This window comes from Rhinolophus ferrumequinum, chromosome 2 (assembly GCF_004115265.2).
Source record: "Rhinolophus ferrumequinum isolate MPI-CBG mRhiFer1 chromosome 2, mRhiFer1_v1.p, whole genome shotgun sequence".
NCBI lineage: Eukaryota > Metazoa > Chordata > Mammalia > Chiroptera > Rhinolophidae > Rhinolophus > Rhinolophus ferrumequinum.
The window spans coordinates 72,469,331-72,490,292 of record NC_046285.1 but is presented as its reverse complement, the minus strand read 5'-3'; the positions used below and the strand labels follow the sequence as shown (position 1 = coordinate 72,490,292).

Genomic DNA, 20,962 nt, shown 5'->3' with positions numbered 1-20,962 from the left:
TGTTAAGGAAACTGCAAATTCATCAACTCTAAACTATGTTCTTGAGCCAACTATCAACAACAACAGAAAAGGAGTGAAAAGGAAAGAATCTTGGCCAGAAGTAAAGAGCAGTTCAGAGAAGAGAAAAGCGAAGAAGACTGACTGGGGAAGAGTCATTATAGAGAGGGACCCATCACCCTCCAAGTTGCCAAATTACTCGGAGAGTAAGCCTATGGGTTCACAGCCTCAGGTGTTTTCCCTGACCAGAACTTTATTCAAAACAAAGGTTAAAAAAAAGGGCCGGCCGGGTGGCTCAGGCGGTTAAAGCTCCATGCTCCTAACTTCTTCCCACGAGCCAGTGGGCTCTTAACCACAAGGTTGCCAGTTCAATTCCTGGAGTCCCCCAAGGGATGGTGGGCAGCACCCCCTGCAACTAAGATTGAACACGGCACCTTGAGGTGAGCTGCCGCTGAGCTCCCACATGGCTCGGTTGGAGCGCGCGTCCTCTCAACCACAAGGTTGCCAGTTCGACTCCCGCAAGGGATGGTGGGCTGCACCCCCTGAAACTAGCAATGGCAACTGGACCTGGAGCTGAGCTGTGCCCTCCACAACTAAGACTGAAAGAACAACAACTTGAAGCTGAACGGCACCCTCCACAGCTAAGATTGAAAGGACAACTTGACTTGGAAAAAAGTCCTGGAAGTACACACTGTTATAAAGTCCTGTTCCCCTTCCCCAATAAAATCTTTAAAAAAAAAAAAAAAAAAAAAAGTACTCTCACACTCCCTTCCCCTACCTCATCTTACTGACCTATCAAAAAAAAACAAAAAATAATCAGTAAGTCTCTTTGGTCAACTGACTGATTTTAATATCGTTATAAAGTCTTAATGGTTTGTCCTGGATGTGCTAGTAAAGCCACCATGCAAAGGATTTAGGGCAGTGTGAAATTATCAGGGGGCCACAAACCTAATAGGTGCATGGTTCAAGAAAGAAATATCTGCAATCGCAAAACTGGAAAAGAGAGGCAGAGCTACAAAAGACAGCAGGAAATAGCTACAAATAGCTACTGTAATTGGTTATTCATATTTAGCTTTTCTTCTAATTTTTAAATTACCAAATTATTTTATCCACTTAAATACCACAGTGGAAATATCTGCCACCAATTCCAAAGCTAACCAAATTGCCATTTTTCTCAGGAAATCTAATGATTTAACCTCTCATTCAAATAACATTGCATATTTATGAAGCCAGAGTCTAATTAAATTACATCAGTCATCAATCTGATTTTGCTAAATTTCCTTTTCACGGAACTACTAATAGAGATGTGTGAATCCCCACATATCGATGTTTAAATATTGAACTATTAGCACTGTGTTTTCTAAGCAAACCCTCTTATAAGCATACCAGGCTGCTCCGCCTTGCACATCCTCTCCTACACACCTATGTTTTTCTTCCACATCTTTGCCTTTGCCATCCTGTCTCCCACCTCACTACCCCCATAATCCAAATGGCAGAAAAGTGTGAATGAGCAAAAACCAATTTTGTTATTACTACCATTTCCTTCTGCTTACTCTCAAAACAGAAGCTTCATAAGGGAGAAATAGGTCACATATAAAATTACTAAGAGAATCCTTCATATAAAATCATTCACCAAATGGAAGCTTCATAAACATGAACTGAGGGCACTATGACAACTCTGGCCTGGCCTCAGGCCTCCACCTTCAGTGAGTTTTGAGTACTGGGCCTATCTTTTAGAACACAGCTTTCTATTTTGTCGCAATGGTATGTATGGAGCACTATAGCAGAAACAATCGCATTTAACACAGTGAGAATTCAATGAATCATGTCTGCATAGTGAAAATGATGCCCCTTTTCAAGAGATGCTCCACTCCCATAAAATAAGTCACAAAGCATCCTCTGATGGAAAAGGACATGAGCAGTCTGGTAGCTAGAAATCTCTTCCCAGTTCCACCTCTCTCATACGGGTGGCCTGGAAAAAGTTACCCTCAGTTTCCTTATGTCAAGCCTCAGCTGCAGAATGGAATCATTCTATGTTCTCTGGTTGACCATATAGCTTGCTGCAAACCTCCTCTTACTGCAGCTTACAATGCTCTTAATATACACAGTTTATCTCAAATACTTGTGATTCTATAGTCCCACTCCTGAGGCTAGAAAATTATCCTCTCAGCTTTTGGCATTTTATATTTTATATTCATCTTACACTGGCATTATAATCAAAATAAACATTCAAAAGCTCTTATGAAAACATGGCTTAATCTCTCTTTTAAACGACTAAACAACCTTATCCCTTTATACTTGGTTTGAAGGAAATTCTAAAAATTACAAAATGCAAGTAATCATTTTGAAAGAAAAAATAAAGGGGCGATTAGAATAATCATCATTGAAATAAGCTGCAGAATCCAAATGAAATTCCTCAGAGGATCTGGGCAACACAGTTAATGATTTTGAAACATGCAATTTAAGCTAATACTGAAGGAGGGACCATCAACTGTCCAAAAATATACACAAGCACACATTTTAAAAATATACACTCACACCTTGCTTCTGGCTTAATTCCTGTCATTCAGAAAAGCCATTCTCCTTCACACAAATGTCTGTGTTCCTTACCATGGTGTGTTTTGGTGTCCATCTCACTGAGCTCAATGAAACCTCTAGAACCATCGGGCACATTGAGCAAGTGCACTCAGGTACAACTAAACATTCGATGTGCGTTTATTTAATAAATCTTCTTGTATATGGAAGTGAGTGACTGATAGCATTAAAACCAGCCAGGCATAAGGGTCACTGGCATTCGACATCCAAACTTCCTAAAATAAGCACAAGCCCAACCTGAAAACCTACTCCTGCTTTTTAACATTTCTGTGTAGAAACCGCTACATATTTTTCTACAATTCATTTTCTGTTTTCCCCAATGCCTTCTCTAAAATCCCCAGAGGTCCTTTCACATGGGAAGGTTGACAGAAGCATTTGTGTCTGAGATCCTAGAAAACTAAAGGGCAAAAGCAACTAGTAATACTAGCAATATTGAAGTGGTCTCTCTCAAAGCAGCTGCTAATTCTGGTCTTGTTTGGGTTGTTTTTTAACCTGAAAAACATTATTGTCTCCTTAGAAATAGCTACCAGGTCAAAATGTTCAAAAAAGATGTCAGAGATCCTGGACTCAAAAAAAATCATCCACTCTCTGTGATGAAGTCTTCCCAATGTTGACCTTTCACACTAGAAATCTCTCACCTATTACTGCTACAAAGGCCAGAAATCATAGGCAGAAAGCAAGTTCATGGAGCTATGGACCAAGAAAATATTTCCAACTTCCAACTTGTGCCTGTAAAAACTAAAAAGAAGCCAAACATTAACAGGTATATAATCCTACAATCATCCCCAAAGATAGCATGTGGAAGCACCTTTGCTATCTCTGCTAGCTCCCTAATTCTTCAATCAAAATGATGTCTTTGTTCCCATTCTTATATCGAGGACTCATTGCTTTCCACTGCCTGAGCCTCAACCCCAGAGATTATGATTTAATTGGTTCGGAGTGGATCCCAAGCTCTCATATATTTAAGCTCTCCAAGTGATTCTATGCAGCCATATTTTAGTCACTGTATCTTCTCCTAACTTGTCTACTGCCCTCTTCCCCAAAATAAAAAACAAACAAAAAAGGGACTAGATCTGAGAACTCATTAGCACTCCCCTTAGTTAAATCCCACAGATTATTTAATCATGCAACCAGCCAAATACTTTGTCGTAAGGCCCAAGTGATTTGGATACTAAAACAAAGTTGAAGAGGAGTGAACAGGGCTTGGTTTCAGATGTTATACAAAAAGGAAAGAGGCAGAAAGTTGTAGCTTGCTTTCCTTGCCTTAAGAATATACTGAGGACCTTGGGCAACTTTACATTCATAGTGCATTGTTTAGAAAATTGGAATCTGAATCCAGCACCATCCACTGGTAAGTTGTAAAGTATAATTAGCTTGCGATTTCAAGCAATGAAGTAATAAAGTCTCTCCTAAGTCATTCATTTGACAAAGATTTGTAGAATTCCCTAAATAAAACTAAAAACATCAAGTGATGGAAAAACCACACTGCAGATAACTCTGGGAAGAAAATGAAAGACAAAGACAATCAGCCCTTGTCATAAAGAGAAGATTACTCATATAGACTGCAGGAAAATCCTTCTTTACTAAGAGTTGTATGAAATCATTTCTTTAAATTAAGGTATCCTCTATCCAAAATTATATTACCTTTTATGAGCTCTGGAATACTCAGGCAATGTAATGTTCCACTTTTATTGCTGGATGAAAAAAATAAGGCAGTGGAGTGTTTAGATTAAGTTCTTAGGCTTTGGTGTAAAGCAGATCCAGGCTGGATCCCAGCTTTGTACTTGGAACAGAGCGGCCTAGGGCCAGTGTCCTCATCTCTAAACCAAGATAATAATATCCCCCACCTCATAGAGGTGTGAGAACTAACCTCAATAATGCATAAACACTAAATAATCTTGATTAGTACTATTACTTGTTGTTATAAATTATCTCCATTTTACAAGTGAAGGAACTGAGGCACAGAGAGGCTAAGTAGCTGGTACATGACCACAGGGCTAGGTAGTAGCAGAGCCAAGATTTCACTCTATATAAAGTGGCTTCAGAGTCTACACTGTTAATCCCTCCCTAGCATTTTTAATGTTATATAACTTCTAGAAGTTTCTCTTGCACATTAAATTTATACAGCTCTTTACAGCTTATAAAAGTTTACACATATGCCATCTTATTTTAATAATACTAGTCTGGAGGAAGGTAGTTATTGTTCCTATCTTATACCTGAGGCTGTTGAGCTCCAAGAGTTCAAGCCCTACCCAAGGACACCAAGTTGATAAGTAGCAAAGTTGGGTCTCAAACTGTGTACTGACTCACTGGGCAGTATCATCCACCCAAAAACATGCCTATGGTGCCCAAAATATACTAAACTTTTGAGATTACCACACCTAAGAAAATATAAGAGCCTATCTTCAAGGTAGATAGGGCTGACATCATTGCAGAGAGCATTTTCCTCTTAGGAAAGTTATTACTAATTGTCAAGTTCACATAATGAGATGTCATGATATGATTAAGCAAATCAAGCCAAGAGTGATAAAAGGAAGCAAAATGGTCTCATTCCACACACCCTGGAAGCAGTTTCTGAGTCCCAGTCAACCCCACAGATTCCCTTGGAAGGTTTCCTAAGGTTCAGCTTATTATCTTAGATATCAGAGTATTTTCTTTTCTTGAGTTTAAACCTTGGTGACTGAGATTACCATCACTCTAGAGCAGAACGAGATCTGATGATATACAGATCATGAGGTCCTTTGAAAGCCCTAGATGCATAATGTTTTTTACCTTGACATTTCCTATCTTGTTCAGATCGATCTACCCAGTATTTGTAGGTCAAAGAAATGAAAATACAGTGTTGCTTCATGGGTTAAACTACAATCTAGGTTGGTGTTTTAATATTACAACGTTATCAATAGGATACTTAACCACTAGCATCTTATGCATTTAGGCAAATGGGGAGTTTGCTCAGGATTTTAAACTGTGCCCAGCAGTAATGATGTTGAACGCACCGATTGCTGTGCCAAGCCTAATGGCTGGAACATTGGCTTAGCCACATATGCACAGCACCGCAAGATGGTTGGCAAAGAGAATTGGAAGAGAAGGCAGTGTTTTTCATTCTTATTTCTGTTGTACAAACAATAAAATCACATGCAGACCTGAGATACAAGCTCATGTCAGTCTTTGTGTAGCACTATCTTCTACTGGATAAAACACTGAGCCTAAAAGCAAGATGCACCTTTTGAAACCATGCACACTTCAGTTTGGGCATTTTGATCAGACCTTTGCTCTCCGACAAAGCCACAAGTGGCAAAGAGTTGGGGGAAACTCTATGAGATCCTTTAAACAAAGAACTTCTTGAACCATGATGGGAAAGGTTAGGTGCTCTGACTGCACAAGGGATAAAATACACTGCAACTGGTGAGCATGGGCAGAGTAATTTGACATCCGCAGAGCCCTGGGTCTTGGGGCATATACCTCAAGTTCATCCTACATCTTACTCAGTCATTGCAATCAGCATTCCCTTAACCACAGACAAATATAATTGGTAGACCTTTCAGGCAACATTTAATTGCCCATCAATATACAAATGTCCTTCATACTAGGTAGGCATTTGAAGGCTCAGAAGATACATTTAGAAATATGCTTTAAAATGCATGAAACACATGCAAACTCTTAACCCTCAAATTTGAAACATGTATTTTTTCTGAGCTTAGAAAAATATAGGTCAAAGAATTTTTTGCAAGAATAGATGTGAAAAGAGAGTGTGCCAATGGTCACACACTACTGTCCAGATCATAGTGATTCAACAGGGACAGACCTGTTACCCTTGCTCTTGCACTTACCCCACTGCACTGAAACCTTCTGTTCATGTGTCTGTCTCTCCCGATATCCTCTATGTTCCTCAAGGGCAGGAAACGTTTTATTTCTCTTTGTATTTTGTATAATCAGTGCTTGGCTTGGGCTGTTGCATATATATTCAATAAATATTGAGTAACTGGACTGAATTATGGGTTCAGAAACCTAATATACTCCTCGGGTGCTGCCACTAACCTAGTATTTACAGATCAAACACAAAGCTCCCTCCATCTTTAAGGGAAGGTACTCAAACACCTGTGTGCTGGCTCCTAGGCTATGGAGCCAGCTAGCTAAATGTACATGTGGTATCTATAAATGCATTCGACAAACGAAAAAAAATACAATACTTGTACACTGTTTCTGCTTCTGCCCTAGGTCAGAGAATGAGGCAAGTTGAATATGCTCGCCATTCTCTAAGTTTCAACGTACCACACTTCAAGTACTTATAAACATTCTCCTCATTTAGCTCTGTGTTCAAATGTCATCCTCTCAGACAGGTCTTCCCTTACCACCCTTCTAAAATAATGCCCCTGGGTGCTTGGGTGCTCTCTAGCAAGTTACCCTGCTTTATCTTCTTCATACCACAAGTCAACATCTGAAAGTATATGACCATATGCATTTATTTCGCCTAGAATGGGAGCTCCATGTAAGCAGGGGCATTGTCTGCGGGTGTACTACCGTCTTCCCTTCACCTAGAATTGCAGCCACTCAATAAACAGCTGTTGAATGAATGGATGGGTGACAGTCATCAAGTAAGTATTTATAAAGAGCCTGGTTTTATTTTCAAGTATCTTGAATGAAAACCATATCAGCATTAACGCACAAGTAATTTAGTGAGGCAGGCACTGACCTCCACATCTGACAGGTATTAAGAGAAATGAAGTATGGTATTATTTTCAGATGGAAGACCCCAAACCCTTGGAATGGCACTGTAGCTTGTTGGGTGTGTGACTTCACAATGTTAACAAAATATTTAAAGAGTCAGGCATAGGACGCAGTATTCCAAGCTCACAAAACCTCCTTGTAGCATTGATAATCAGCAACAGGCACATGGTAATCTTTGTTTCAATTAATAGACCATTGTCAGGAGTATATGTATGTCTGTCAATGCTGACACTCAATATTTTCAGGAAAGTGAGTGTTTCTAGGATTTCGTTCATCATTCCTTATGTATACTAGGCACTCAATAACCATGTATTGACTCAATTTGATTGATCTCATTTAAAATATACTTTGAAAATGTTAACAAGAGTAATACTTCATGGAACAACCATTATGCATACATACAAAAAAAATACACGAATTTGGAACAAATACTGTACTCTGAGGAATCAAAATCACAAAGTAAATTAATTCTCAAAAAGATTTCTATGACTAAATTTTTAATTCCTTGACTAGTACCATTTCAAAACCAATCTAAAATGTCTAGTGTGTTTCTAATCTAATATACTCCAATGAGTTTAATAAACAAAGATGTTCCCACTCGAACCAAAACCCAGCTATTCCATTTTTTGTAAACTTCTGTGTAAAGAAATGGGCTGAACTAATTTTTTCTGATTTTTTTATATTTAATCAACAACATCATTGCCAAAGAAAACCACTTTTCAGAAGTCTCTCTATCATGGTTTATAACTTATAATCAAAAACTGGAATTTTGCATCTGATGGGCTTTAGAGTGTAACATTATACTGTCATATTTTTGATGCTATAGCTAAAAGTACAAGATAGTTTCCATTATAAAAATGTTCCCATAGCCTGGTTACTCAGTGAAAAACGTTTTCCTATAAAAATGGTCTTTCTAATTCATGGGTTAGAAATTATTGTGGGTAGTTTTTTTAAAGAACATCAATAACTTTTTGATTGGCTTCAGATAACCTTCTGCGTTTATCTAGTCACATCAGTTAGCTTAAGGTGTGTATATAGGATAAGGTAGCGTGATAATAATGTACCACACAAACAAAGAAATCACAATTTAGAAAATCAAAAAACTTGAGACTTGAAACCCTGACAACTTACTTCTCCTTATCCAGTTAGGGCTATATGGATTGATTTCAGCTACAGCCTGTTCTGAGCAGCAGGAGAAGACAGAAATGGGGCATAAATATGGGGTTCAGAACAATCCAGTCAACTTGAATCATGACAAGTATATCACAATGGGCCTTATAAAGATGTACCTTACCTCCGGACTTCTACCCTTGATCTTCCGGGAGGTAAAGATGCTTGGAAATCTAATCTGTCCTGACAGGGTTAGGTAACCCTCTGTGACCTTCCCAAAGGCCTGCTGTGCCCGCTGTTCAGAGGCCAGGACACTTCCCCCTGAACTGTGAGCTTCCTTTAATTATACAGTTCACTTTCATTTTCCCTTAGAGTCCTGGTTTGGGGAACTTCTCTGTCTGTACTGTTCTGAAAACTGGAAATGACCCAAATGTCATCCATAGGGGACCAGTTCAATAAAATGTGTTATATCCAAACAATGGAAGATCTGCTGCCTTTAAAAGAATGGGTTAGATTGTTTCATACTGACAGGGACTGTCTGAGGTATATTATTAAGTTTTGATAAGAAAAAAGCAAGTGGCTGTAAAAAGTTATGAAGCTACATACATGTACGTACTAATAGATGCATGGGGGAAATCTACAGGACTTGACGCTAAACAATGAATAGTGGTTAATTGCAGGTGGTATGTGCCAAAAAAAAAAAGAAGTAGACTACAAATAACTTTCATTCACTTTCCTATGTGATAGTTCTTGCAGTTTTTAAGTTGTTAGAACAAGTATGTATAAATTTTGTAATCAGAAAAAAATCATGTTTCTAAGATAATGAAAAAGAGATTGATAAGAATTTAGGCATTATATAAGTAACATACTAGGTGAATCAAGTCTGAATACATGAGTGAACCACGATAATATCAATGATTGGAATTCAGACCATGAACCACGGAAATTGCATGAAAATTTGTATACATATTTGCATTTTCTGGAGAGAGGCTCCCTCCCTTTCATCAGATTCTTGCAGGTGTCTGAGACCCAAAAGACCCTGCATTCATTCAGGTCTTCAAGACAGTTATCCAAGGCACAAACAGCCCTGTTTTCTCCATAGAAATAAGAGAGAGATTTGTGAAATGGGGGCATGGGGAGTAAGGAGAGAAGTGTGGGGAGAGCAAGAAGTCATGATTGCATTTGAATTAAGGTAGCCCCATTAAGTGAGTGGGGTTAATTTAATCAGTAAAACAAGATTCAATGGAACAGCATTATCTGTCAGTCTTAAATTGTTTAATTATAAATGGACATTAAAATATACAGCAAAATTTTTCTTGCTATGCTCTATTAATACAGCCTAAATTGGGATTAGAATTTATGTACAAACTCGGCTTCTGATGACTTTTGTGAAGCTGACTGCTCCCAGATCCCTAGGAATTACGGGAGTCCACACACTGCTTCCCCATCTCTACTTGACTCCGTTGACAATCTCCAGAGTCCCGTACAGTTTCCATAAGCCTTAAGATTGAGTGTAGATCAATAAAAATTTGTAATTTAAGTGAGGAGCCATGGGTTATACCAGCACTGGCAAATGAGGAGCATTATTTGTGAAAATTAGGAATAATACTCTACTTTCTAAATGTGCTTTCCAGCTGGTTTATCACTGTCAAAATAGACCAATTGTGGATTTAGTATGCAATTAAAGTGTCAAATATCCCAGAGTTCTAGTGCTGACATTACCTGACTGTGCAGGTTTTACGGCAAAGAAATTGAAGGGGTTCACATAATCCACCTAAACCCATTGGTAACCACCATCACCTAATCCTACTGATATCTGCCATAATGCAAAGCACAGAACCAGGCACTATACAGAAATGAGCTCTCCAGGAGTTTTACAGTTTAGTTAGAAAAATGCCAAAATGACAGTAGGTAAAAATAATGCCATACTATTGAAATGAAAAGACAGAGAAATCATGTCTCCAAGTGATAAGGATGAATCTCATGAAGAAGGAAGGGCTTAAAGTAAATCTTAAAGGAGTTAGACTTTGATGGTCAAAGTACAGTATGACTAGATTTACAGACTATGGCAACATTGTGACCAAAAGTTGGAAGATAGAAACACAAGCCTAGGCTGGGAAGAGAGTGAGAAGAGCAGAATAAGTAAACAAGTTAAGCTGAATGGACCAGTCGTGGGTAGGGAGACAAGTAAATCTGAAAAGTTAACACAATAATAATGAACTTGTGTTGAGTTCTTACTATATTTAAGGCACTTTAAATGTGTTAGTTCATCAAATCCTCACACGAGGTATCTTTATAAGCAAGAAAACTGAGGTACAGAAAGATTAGATGGCTTGCCTTCATTTCCCAGCTACTAAATGGTGGAGCCAAGACTTGAACCCAGGCAAATCTAAAGCAGAATCAGGGCTCAGAATGACCACAGTCTTCTGGCTCAAGAGTGGAGAGGCCCTCAAAGGCCAGGCTAAGGAATTTGGACTTCAGTTCCAGGTATAAAAATTGGGAACTAGGTATCTGCTAACCCACTGATAATGCTTATAAGCATGGCTCATCACTACTCTGAATCCTTCTCTATAAGCATTGCATTCTCTGATGATTTTTCCAACAATGTTAACTAATAGTAACAAGTATTTATTCACCAGTCCTTGACTGTAGTACTGATTTAGATATTATAAAGTCCTTACTTCAGACTTTATTGGGAGTGTATGTTTCGTTGGTATTCTATCACCATGCCTTGTCCCTTTAGTCTCCAGGACTTAATTGTACCTGTTATTCACCTACCACATCTGCTAGAAATACAACTCATAATAATAAACAGAACAACATACTCATATGTTTATATTTAAATGTTCCCTGAACATATAAAATGTTCTCGGCAGGAGTGTCACTCTTGTCAAATAATACAGTCATCCCTTAGAAACTAATTTCTCCATCTTAGGTTTATGTCCTAAAAAAAAAATCAGTTGGGTTCTTCAGTTACAGATATATAGGACATGACATCTGGACACTGTAGGGGACAGGGACAAACTCTTCTCCATTATACCCACAGTAGCCAAATGACTTCTTCTCCCACTTTGAAAAACTGCAGAGAACTGTCTCCTAATGATTTTAAAGCTCAACCCCCCCAACCCACAAATCAATGAATTGGGTTGAGTAAAAAATTAGAAAGAATGGTGGGCAGTGGCTACGTGAGAGGGAGTGAGTCTTTCAGTTTATTTTCTTAAACCAATTAATTATGAAGCAGTATGGAGGGAAAGAAAGACACAACATGGCCTAGAAAGACTTTTTTCCAGATAAATGGCCAGATATCAGATTCTGTAATAAGTACTTCCACCTATCAAAACACACACAAACTTTGGGGTGGAAGAGAAAGATACAGATCTTAAAAATACAAGGTAATATTCAGGAAGGCTTGGGGATATCGTAAAATGTTGGAACTTTGAAGGATCCTTGGAAATCATCTAATCTAGATTTTGCCAACCCAGGGCCCATGACAGACAGAGGTGTTTGGTTGGGCCTGCAGAATGCTGTTTGTTGTTCTTGTTGTTCTTGTCTTTTCGATTGAGTCAACATTTTAAAATACAGAATATTCACAGAACAATCCAGATAACTGCCTTCTCTTCAAAAGCGGAAGACCTAGTAGCACTGGGCTGCTTTGCTCAACGGCAGCAGTGAGCTGAAGCTTGAACTCTCAGTTTGCCATGGTCCCCACCACTCCTCTTGTTCCAGAATACAAAGGCTGGGTGTCAAAATTTAAATAAAAATAAAACAGAAGTTAGTGCTTATACCCACCTCGCCTAATCATTTATTGTACCTGCCAAGTCCCGTAAGCATTTGAGTGCACAAGCTCTACTCTAGTCTGGTCCCCTCATTTAGAGAACAGCAACTCGGCTAAGGTAGTAAAGTGACTTACGAAACTCATTTCATTAAAAGTGAAATTTTCATACACAAGCGATTACGATCTATGGCAACTGAAGAGTATGCACGACGTTAGGCTGTGTGCATACAATGCCAAAGTCTGTGGAGCAAAGTTAAAATCTCAATCACTTTATATAGTCCCTCCTCGCCCCCAAAAAAGGGCAAAGATTCTCAAGTTCTCAGAATAAATCTACTGCCTATTTTGGGCTTGGTATAGACAGTTTTAATGTGCCCAAATTTTAGAGATGACTTCCGGTTATCCTGAGGACATGATTTATTGAGGAGACAGACGAGTACAAAATGCTTAATCGACACATGCAAATACTTCTAAAACTAAACTGGGTAAAAAGAGAACAGGAGGGATAAGAATGTCTAAAAAATTCCTCTTCAGAAAATTGAACTGATATATTGGAAGGGAAATGACTAAGATTTATTGAGTGATCGCTTGTGACTTAGATACTTTTCATGCCTTTACCCCATTTAACCTTCAGAGCAGCCAGCCCAAGAACGGTGGTATTATTACTTTACAAGTAAAAATGCTGGCGCTCAGAGGCATTCAGTAACTTGAAGATGACCCAGCTTTTCACTCAGGGACCACACCCAGATCCAAACACTAATGAGCACGTTTGTAATGTTCCTGAGAGCAGGGAACATGGCTTGTCCGTGCTCACAGAAGGATCTCATTGATATTTGTTTCATAAGCCTACCCACTGCCAAAGCCCACCAAGTGCTACGTACCACGACTTTCATAAATGCCATAATCTGAGCAACCCTAATATACAATATTAATTCCTTTAGGCTGGTTCTTGAACAGGTTAAGAAAGCTTTGGTTCTTCCCGTTATATAGTCAGTGACCCCTAGGCAGGTGTCTGCTAAGGGAATTAATAAAATCTCTTTTCTAAATAAAAGTTATCCTTTAGAATTGTTATAAAAGTTAGTAGTCAAGGATTTGGCTGATATACAAGCCAAAAGAAAGTTTGCTAATGAATAAGAATAATAATTAAAATCAAAATAAGAAGTAATTCAAGAATGAGAGCTTTTGAAGAGTGAGGAATTTGATTAAAAATTCACTTGCTTTTTTTCCTATAATGAAACAGTTCTTTAACCACAAAACAGCTTTTATAATAATGCAAAAGAGTATGGTTCCAAGTAAAACACTCCCCCCATTTTAATCATGGCTATTATTTTTGAAAATGAAAATGGCTGAGGTCATTGTAATCTATTTTAGGTTTTGCATGGGTTGGTGGTATTTTTTTCTTGGCTTTGAGTGCTCCATGTTACCAGTTAAATGTTATGGGTTTTGCTATGTGCCCTTTCAAATCCCATTCTTTTTAATAATGTTGTACTTTACACACACAAATTAGAGTGAATTCCACTTTCTTTCCTAACAACACCAGATGGGGTCCACACTTTCAAGAGGACTAGAACTTGCCTTTTTCTTTTTTTTTTTTTTTAAATTGTGTGTACTTCTCAGCACAAGTATGTTCCTATCTGCAAAAAAATGCCGTGGATGTTCGAATGCTGAGATATTAGTAAAAACAGGATTCATGCGGTCCTTTTCAAAACCAAACTGAAATATGAGAATAACATCTGTGTATCTACCCCTTCCAACTTACAAAGACAGACACAGATTAAAAGACAAAAAAAAAGTCCAGAAACAAAACTCCACCTGGGCAGAAGTCTATACCCTAACACCACTTGTGGACTGTGGGACTCATAGATATCCCGTTAGGAGACATCAGTGAAGTTCTATGTCCCGAGTAGGAAACAGCAAGCAAATTAGCATATTTCTAAAGACTCTAAAGCTACAACAGTCAGGCCTCCCTTTAGCTATGATTAATATTTCACTGACTTTCTGAACTTAGCTTGGTTTTCTTATTGTAATTCACTAGCATGTCACACAGAACGGCCCCAGATCCCTCTAAATAGCACTAACCCAGCCACACATAAGAGAAGCATACATATTGTGAAGGTTTGCCTATTAAAATGCCATAAGCTCTGTTTGTTTGTTTATTTTTCTAAAAATCAGCTTGCAAGGCCAATGTAATAAGATGCTGTAGCTTTTATGAAAGGTGAAATAATTTTAAACACAGACACACAATGAGTTTATTTATTTAGAAACTTGTTAAAGAGAGTCTGGGAATTCAAATATTCAATGTTGACATTGTACAGAACTGGCCAGGAGCCAGGATTCAGTCTCCAGAGGGACCCATTGGACAAGGAATTCAGGCCTTTCTCTCCTCCCACTTGAGCTAAATAGGTAGAGACCATTAGTTATACCCACAGCAATATCTGAACGGCACTCAAATAAGCTGCCCTAGCCAGGGCACTTCAAAGGAGGGCAAGTGTGTTTAGCTTTTTAGTGCTGAACTAGAGCAATATGTCACACTTGTGAAAGAGTTTTGTATACAGTTTCTTCCTTATGTAGAAACATCTCTGAAGTTTCTTGTATGGCATGTAAGCAAAGGTAATTAACAAGGATTATACTTTTTTCATTTACTGGGGGTGGGGGGAATAATACCAATCCGTGTGTGAACTGGGGAGCTGGGAGAAGCACACTGGTTCTCTCTTCCTTTCTCCCTCTCGTTTTCTGTTCCATTTGTTTGTCTCTTTTTATCTTCTTCCTCACACTTGTTCTCACTACACAGTCAATTTCCTCGAGAATTCCCTGGTAAACCGGGAAGGCCAGAAGAGTGGGAAGGGGGAAATCTAATTTTAGAAAGAGGACCGTGGCAAATGGGGTGGGGAAGGAACTAAGAGTTCATACTGGGCAGCCCAGCCGAAAAGAAAAGCAGACCCCACAGACCTTTTTAGAAAGTGCCCAGAGCAGCGGGCTTCCAGCTGAGGAGGGGTTCACCACCATTCCGGGAAAGGGAAAATGCGCCTGACATCCGTGTAGTGTGACTGTCTCCCCACCTCTCCGCAGCCTCTCACTCCCTGCCCGACGGGGCTGAGAAGGGGCCTGTTCTGCCGGGGGGAGTGAATGAGTGAGGTGTGCCTGCCCTCCACACCTGAGTGTGTTCCTGATCCCCAGAGAGAGAAGAGAGAGAGAGAAACAGTCAGTGCAAACCCGCTCTCAGGGAAGCAGCGCGCCAGGCACGCAGCACCTCTCAGGTTGGGGAGAGAAGAAGAGTTCTGGCCTAAGCTTTGGAGCCAGGAGCAGAGCAGCTGGAAGGAGGTGTGGGGGGCCGCCCTGGGTGAGCTCTGCCTCCCTGCTCACTAGGGCCTCCCGAGCTCCACCCCCACTCCTCATCAGGGCCCACTTCCTCCGCACGAGGCGGCTATGAGCTGAGGGGTGGGAGGGTGTACCCAGCTCTTGGGAATAGGGTTCTGCCAGGCGCTGAGTACCTTGGGAACAGGGTAAGAGCCGTTGGCCAGGAGATGACAAGTCATGTTTCTCCACATCAGGGCCGGCTTCCAGCAGAAACAAAGCCAAAGCGGAGTTGGTGCGGGGAGAGGGCATCAAAAGCCAGGCGTGCGGAGGGCAACAAGTCGGCGTTCTCTGGCCTTCCTCTGCCCCCCTTGCCCGGGGAGAAGAGAGCCACGCGTCCTCAGCTGTGGCCTTCCTGTCCCAGGCCACATTTACAGCCTCGGATAACCTTGTCCCAACTTCTAAAAATGAAATAAACTCCAAACTACAAAATGTTTAAAGGGAAACTTTACGGAATTATTACCTTCAACTTAAAAAAGAAGAAGAAAGCAGAAATTTCGTTAAATGACGCATTAATTCTACTGGATCAGCGACCTGCGTGTTGAATGTCCGCAGAGAAGGCCCGGCCCGGATGGTAAAGAGAGGCCTCTGTCCAGAAAGCCTGAGAGCTGGGCTACTCCGCAAAAGACACACTCACAGACACACACGGTCGCCAAGACCTGCGACTTCTCAGTCCCTACAAATAAAAATCTGGAAAAAAGAGCCTTACTTTCCATCCTTCCTGCCTCTGCAGCTAATGAACCGTCTCCTTCCCCAGTGGTGAGGATGAGGAGGGAATGAAAAATGTTATTAACCTTTCCCTAAACACATTTTTTTTTTTTTGGCGAAACACGTAGAAATGCTGTAGGAAGACTGCACTCCAAGTGCCAAATGCAATAAAGAAGCCCTAAGCCAGGGTAATGGTCAAGTGATGGCAAATAAACCACCTTCCTAGAAGGGGCCTCTGCCTCCGCCGTCGGGCAAGCACTTTTCCTCCTCAAAAGCAGTCTGCAATAAACAAAAATATTTTTAAACAAAGCTTTGTGTGTTAATGTGGGTTGTTGTCGTTTTATGCTGTTTTGTTTGTTTTTTGGTTTTTTAAGGACGAAGGAAAATGCAAGTAGGTGAGCATCGAGGAGTGCAGGCTGGACCCTGGGTTTGCCTTTCCTTTATTATGTTAGGTATTGGGCTGTTAAGGTGAGGAGTTTAAGCACCGGAGGGAGGGTCGTCACCTACCTTACCTAATTCAGAGCCTCATTTTAAACAGAGATCAAGTGTACGAGTAACAAGTGCCCCCTCGCCGGGGTCTTGCTAATCGCATCGCCTTCTGGGTCTTTATGACTCTTCTGGGGGTCCGGTAGCTAAGGGGGGGTTACTGGTTGCAACTCGTTCATTGCTGTAATTGAAACCCTGCCGGGTATCACTTTAGGGAAGTGGGGTGGGGTTGGGGGTTCCTTCGGTGTTTCAGGCTCTAGACAAGCTGGGCAGACCCAACCTCACTTCTTTCCCATCACCAGGAGAAAAACAGTTGCAACTGGCATTTCTGGCACGGCCCAGGTGTTATCGTAGCTGCCCAAGAAGACGGCTGGGAGCCTCCTGGAGCTGCCAGAGTCTGCTTGGCTTTCATTTTTCTTCTGTTAAAGATGGAAATAAAAGCCAAGGGCTTTGGACAGTACAAATGTCAATCTTCTTGCTTTTCCCTTTATTTTTTTTTAATGAAATAGCTTGTTCCTCCCAAATAATTGCAACGAATTTATCAGTTTCAAGTATTGTGTAAAAACGAGCCCTATAAGTTGGAAAATGGGTTGTGCGTTCATTCTGGATTTTAACTTCAGTTAGTACTTTCAGGGTCTGTGGTCCCTGGTCTTGGTCCATGGGATCCCAAGAACATGACAAAACTTGGCCACCAAAGAAATTTACAGACGACAAAAAAATAGTAAGCAGTCGAGAAAACTTTCTATGCGATTTGTTTCCATTGCAATAGTTACTTTTGCAATGATAAAGATAGGTTTATTTTTTAAAGTATACTGGTCACACGGCCTCTTGCTATCCCAGAAAAAGAAAGAAACCGGTGCAGGCTGAGCGGCGAAGTATTAGTTGGATTGCACGGCAGGGGTCACCACCATGCGTTAGGAAGCTCACGCACTATGCGGGGGAAGGAACTAGCGCTTCGAAATACAAAAATGCGTAGTTTTAATATGATGTCCTTTATTACCCAGATTGTAACTGAAGAATTGCATAAAGCAGCACGTCTGTCTGAGAAAGGCAGCCGCAGTGGCAACAGCTGGAACTGCGCGAGCGGGAACCTGGGGTTTAGCAAGAAAAGTTTGTAAGAGTTCGTATCTAGTTATCAGAAAACGGCGGCTGCATCCTTGGAAACAAGTCTCCCACTGAACGTATGACAACTATCACCAGATCGGAAAAGAGGCTTGGTTTCTGGATGTTGAGTGGGCTGTGCGTATGGGAATATTTTACTACGGCGGCACACAGCTTGACAATTAAAATAGCTGAAAAAGTTGCTCCAAAAAATTCGAAGGGTTTTGTGTTCTGCTTTCACTTCGGTGTATACCCAGCAATGATGCGCGCGAAGCCTTGGACTTTCATTTCACGATTTATCTCACCGTTGAAGCAGGCTCTCCACCCGCCCCGCCCGCCCCCAGTGCCCCCAACCTCTTCTCTCTCTCTCTCTCTCTCTCTCCCTCCCTCCCTCCCTCCCTCCCTCCCTCCCTCTCCCTCTCTCCTCTCCTGTCTCTCCCCCTTAACATTTAGTCGCAATTCAAGCCCCCAGGCCTGCAAGCATATGTACATTTATTATTCCTCAGATGTAAATAAAGACATCGGCCTTATTTAAAAGCAGACAGGAAAAACAGGAGTTCTACCCGCGCGCTTTACCACTGTCGCAGCTAAGGGAAATGAACAATATCCGAAAGAGAAACACAAGGAGTGGTGACCCAAAGAGCCTGATCCCTGAGACCAGGGCGAAAGGAAACGTACTGCGGAGTGAGGGAGTGCTTGGGTGAGGACTGTACGAAGCACTGGAAAGGAGCCTACGGTGACAGCATCTCGCCGGGCTAGACTGCACATTCCCACCGCCAAAGAAACCCAGCTGACCGAGCGGGAACCTGAGGCTTCCTTCCGCGAGGCCGCAGCAGGGACACCGAATGCTGAAAGGCGTGGGGCGTACTTGGTTTTAATGTGCAATGGAGGGGCAAGGGAGGCTAGGTATTTCACTGGGGAGAAGCATCCTACCCCCCACCTCTTCTCTCTCTGGTCCACAAGCAAAACAATTGAGAGTTCTGTTTTTAGCCAGGGGCAGAGCGAACGGCGGCCTGTCCTCTCCCATGGCAGCTCCAGCCCCCAGTGCCGACACCTCAAGGTGAAGAAGCGCTTTGGACGGCTAGGCGTTGCTCCAGGTCTTGGCACCACCGAGTCCCCTTACACTCGAAGTAGAAGCATTTGGACAAACCCAGGCCTGTCTCCTACAGTCCTGGTTGAGACTCATGCCATCTTGGACAGTGTCGGCTCAGCGGGCAATGCCGAACGAAGTCACCCAACACTTCTGCGAGAAGAGTGGGGGCTGGGGGGGGGCGTCTCGCCGCCTCCGCCCGGAACCCAATCGCCTTCATCCCGCGTGTCTCAGGCCGCTCCACGCAGGACAGGCAGGGGGCGCCGGGGAGGGTTAGTGACCCAAGACCCGGGTGGCGTCCAGAAGGAGAGCCGGAGGCTCCGCTGCGCGCTCTCTGCGGCCCAATGTCCCGGCAGCCCGCCCCCTGGGGGTCACTCGGCGCCCAGCCAGCCTAGAGCTCACGGGCTGGGGCGCGTCCTTTCGGCCCCCTTCTCCTCGGCGGCTGTCGCCGCTGGCTGCGTGCCCTCCACAACCCGCTCTCCACGCGCTCGCAGGGCCTCTCCTCTCCACCTGCCCGCGGCTCTGCGGAGCCCGTAGTTCTGCTCTGCCCATGCCCCCGACACACTCCGCGACTACAGCCCCCACCATCGTCTCCCCAATCCCCATCCCAGTCCTCCCGCCGCGCCGCGCGGCACACGCGGGAGAGCACCGCCGAGCGCACAGCGCCCACTACCGCAACCGCAGCTCGGCGCAGCACTCCAGCCCGCGCAACTTCCAGAGGCCGCCTCGCAACTTTTCCCAACTCCACCACTGCTGCCCGCCGCCGCCGCCACAGTGGCTCCCTTGGAGCCTGCCACCCACCCCAAAACCCAGAAACAAACCAAGGATCGAAAATGCTCCCTTCCCCAGCCCGCCCCCCCATCCCCCGCTCCCCCTCCCACACCCGGGACTAGCTGGTTGGCCAGAGGCAACTCTCCTCCGCCTGGGGGGAAGGGGAGGGGAGGGGGAGACTCTCTCATCTCTTCTCCCCCCCACCCCACCCCTTCCCGCTCGCTCTCGCGCTCTCTCCTCCCTCCCACCCCAGTCTTTGCTGCCCCCACCCCCACCCCCAGCCCGGGGTTGCCAAAGCTGGTCCGTGCGCGAGGCTAAGGGCTGCCGGGTTCTTCTGGCGCCTAAACCAGGAGCGAGAGCGCGGGCGACCCGGCGCGGAGGCTGGGACCGGCAGGTTGCTGAGCTGCGCTGCGCTTGCCCTCCACCCGGGGCCCCGGAGCGAGAGGCAGCCCCGCGCTCCCTCCCGGAGCGCTGGAGACAGATACGCAAGATGGCAGAGGAGGGGGAAAGCCAATAGAAAAGGGATATTGCACCTACTTGTGGCCAGTTTCCTTGCCCTGCCTTTGGATCTCATGCTGTGCCCAGTCCTGCAGCCGCTGGTGTGTGGTTGGGTTTTTTTTTTCTTGGATCTTTTCCTTCTTTTGCTCTCCCTCTCGCGCGCTCTCTCTCTCTCTCTCTCTTTCTCTCTCTCTCTCTCTCTCTCTCTCTCTCTCTCTCTCTCTCTCTCTCACACACACACACACACACACTTTCACACTCACTCTGTCTTTCCCTCTTTCACTCTCTCTCCCTCCCTCTCTCCCTTTCTCTCAATCCACACTCGCTATCTCTCCAGCATTGTCAGTTTGGACACCTTCGCACATGCGCGCTAGACGCCCCTCCAACATCTCAGCGCCGCCAAAAAAAGTTTGGAGCGATTTATCACTTTGATTTGGAGATCTTGTCAGATGGCAATCGCCGAGGAGGCGGAGAAAGGGAGCCACGGGGAGGGCGGCGGGGGGCGGGGAGCAAGCGTAGGGAGCCAGAGGGGAGCAGACACTTTGCAACCGCCCCCCCCCCCTCAAAAGGAATGAAAAAACTTGAGCAGAGTATTGATTTCGTGTTGGAATCACCAATAAGCCTGTATCATTACTACTATTGTTTTTCCCACCATAAATTGCAGGAAATTTTCTATACCATCCATACCAAAAAGGAGTGGGAGGTGAGGGAGGACTTTTAAAATTTTTCCCATACTAAAGAACTAGAAGGAC

General features: G+C 43.0%; 1 protein-coding gene across 2 annotated transcripts in view; it reads right to left on the bottom strand.

Moving 5' to 3' along the window:
- MECOM (MDS1 and EVI1 complex locus) overlaps window positions 1-20,591 on the bottom strand; it is a 539,102-nt gene extending 518,511 nt beyond the window's left edge. For both annotated transcript variants that reach the window (XM_033133043.1, XM_033133052.1), the window contains exon 1: window positions 20,250-20,591. In XM_033133043.1, coding sequence (XP_032988934.1) covers window positions 20,250-20,286 — 37 coding nt within the window. In that variant the 5' untranslated portion in view covers window positions 20,287-20,591. The remainder of the gene's footprint in view (window positions 1-20,249) is intronic.
- Between the last annotated feature and the right edge of the window lie 371 nt (window positions 20,592-20,962).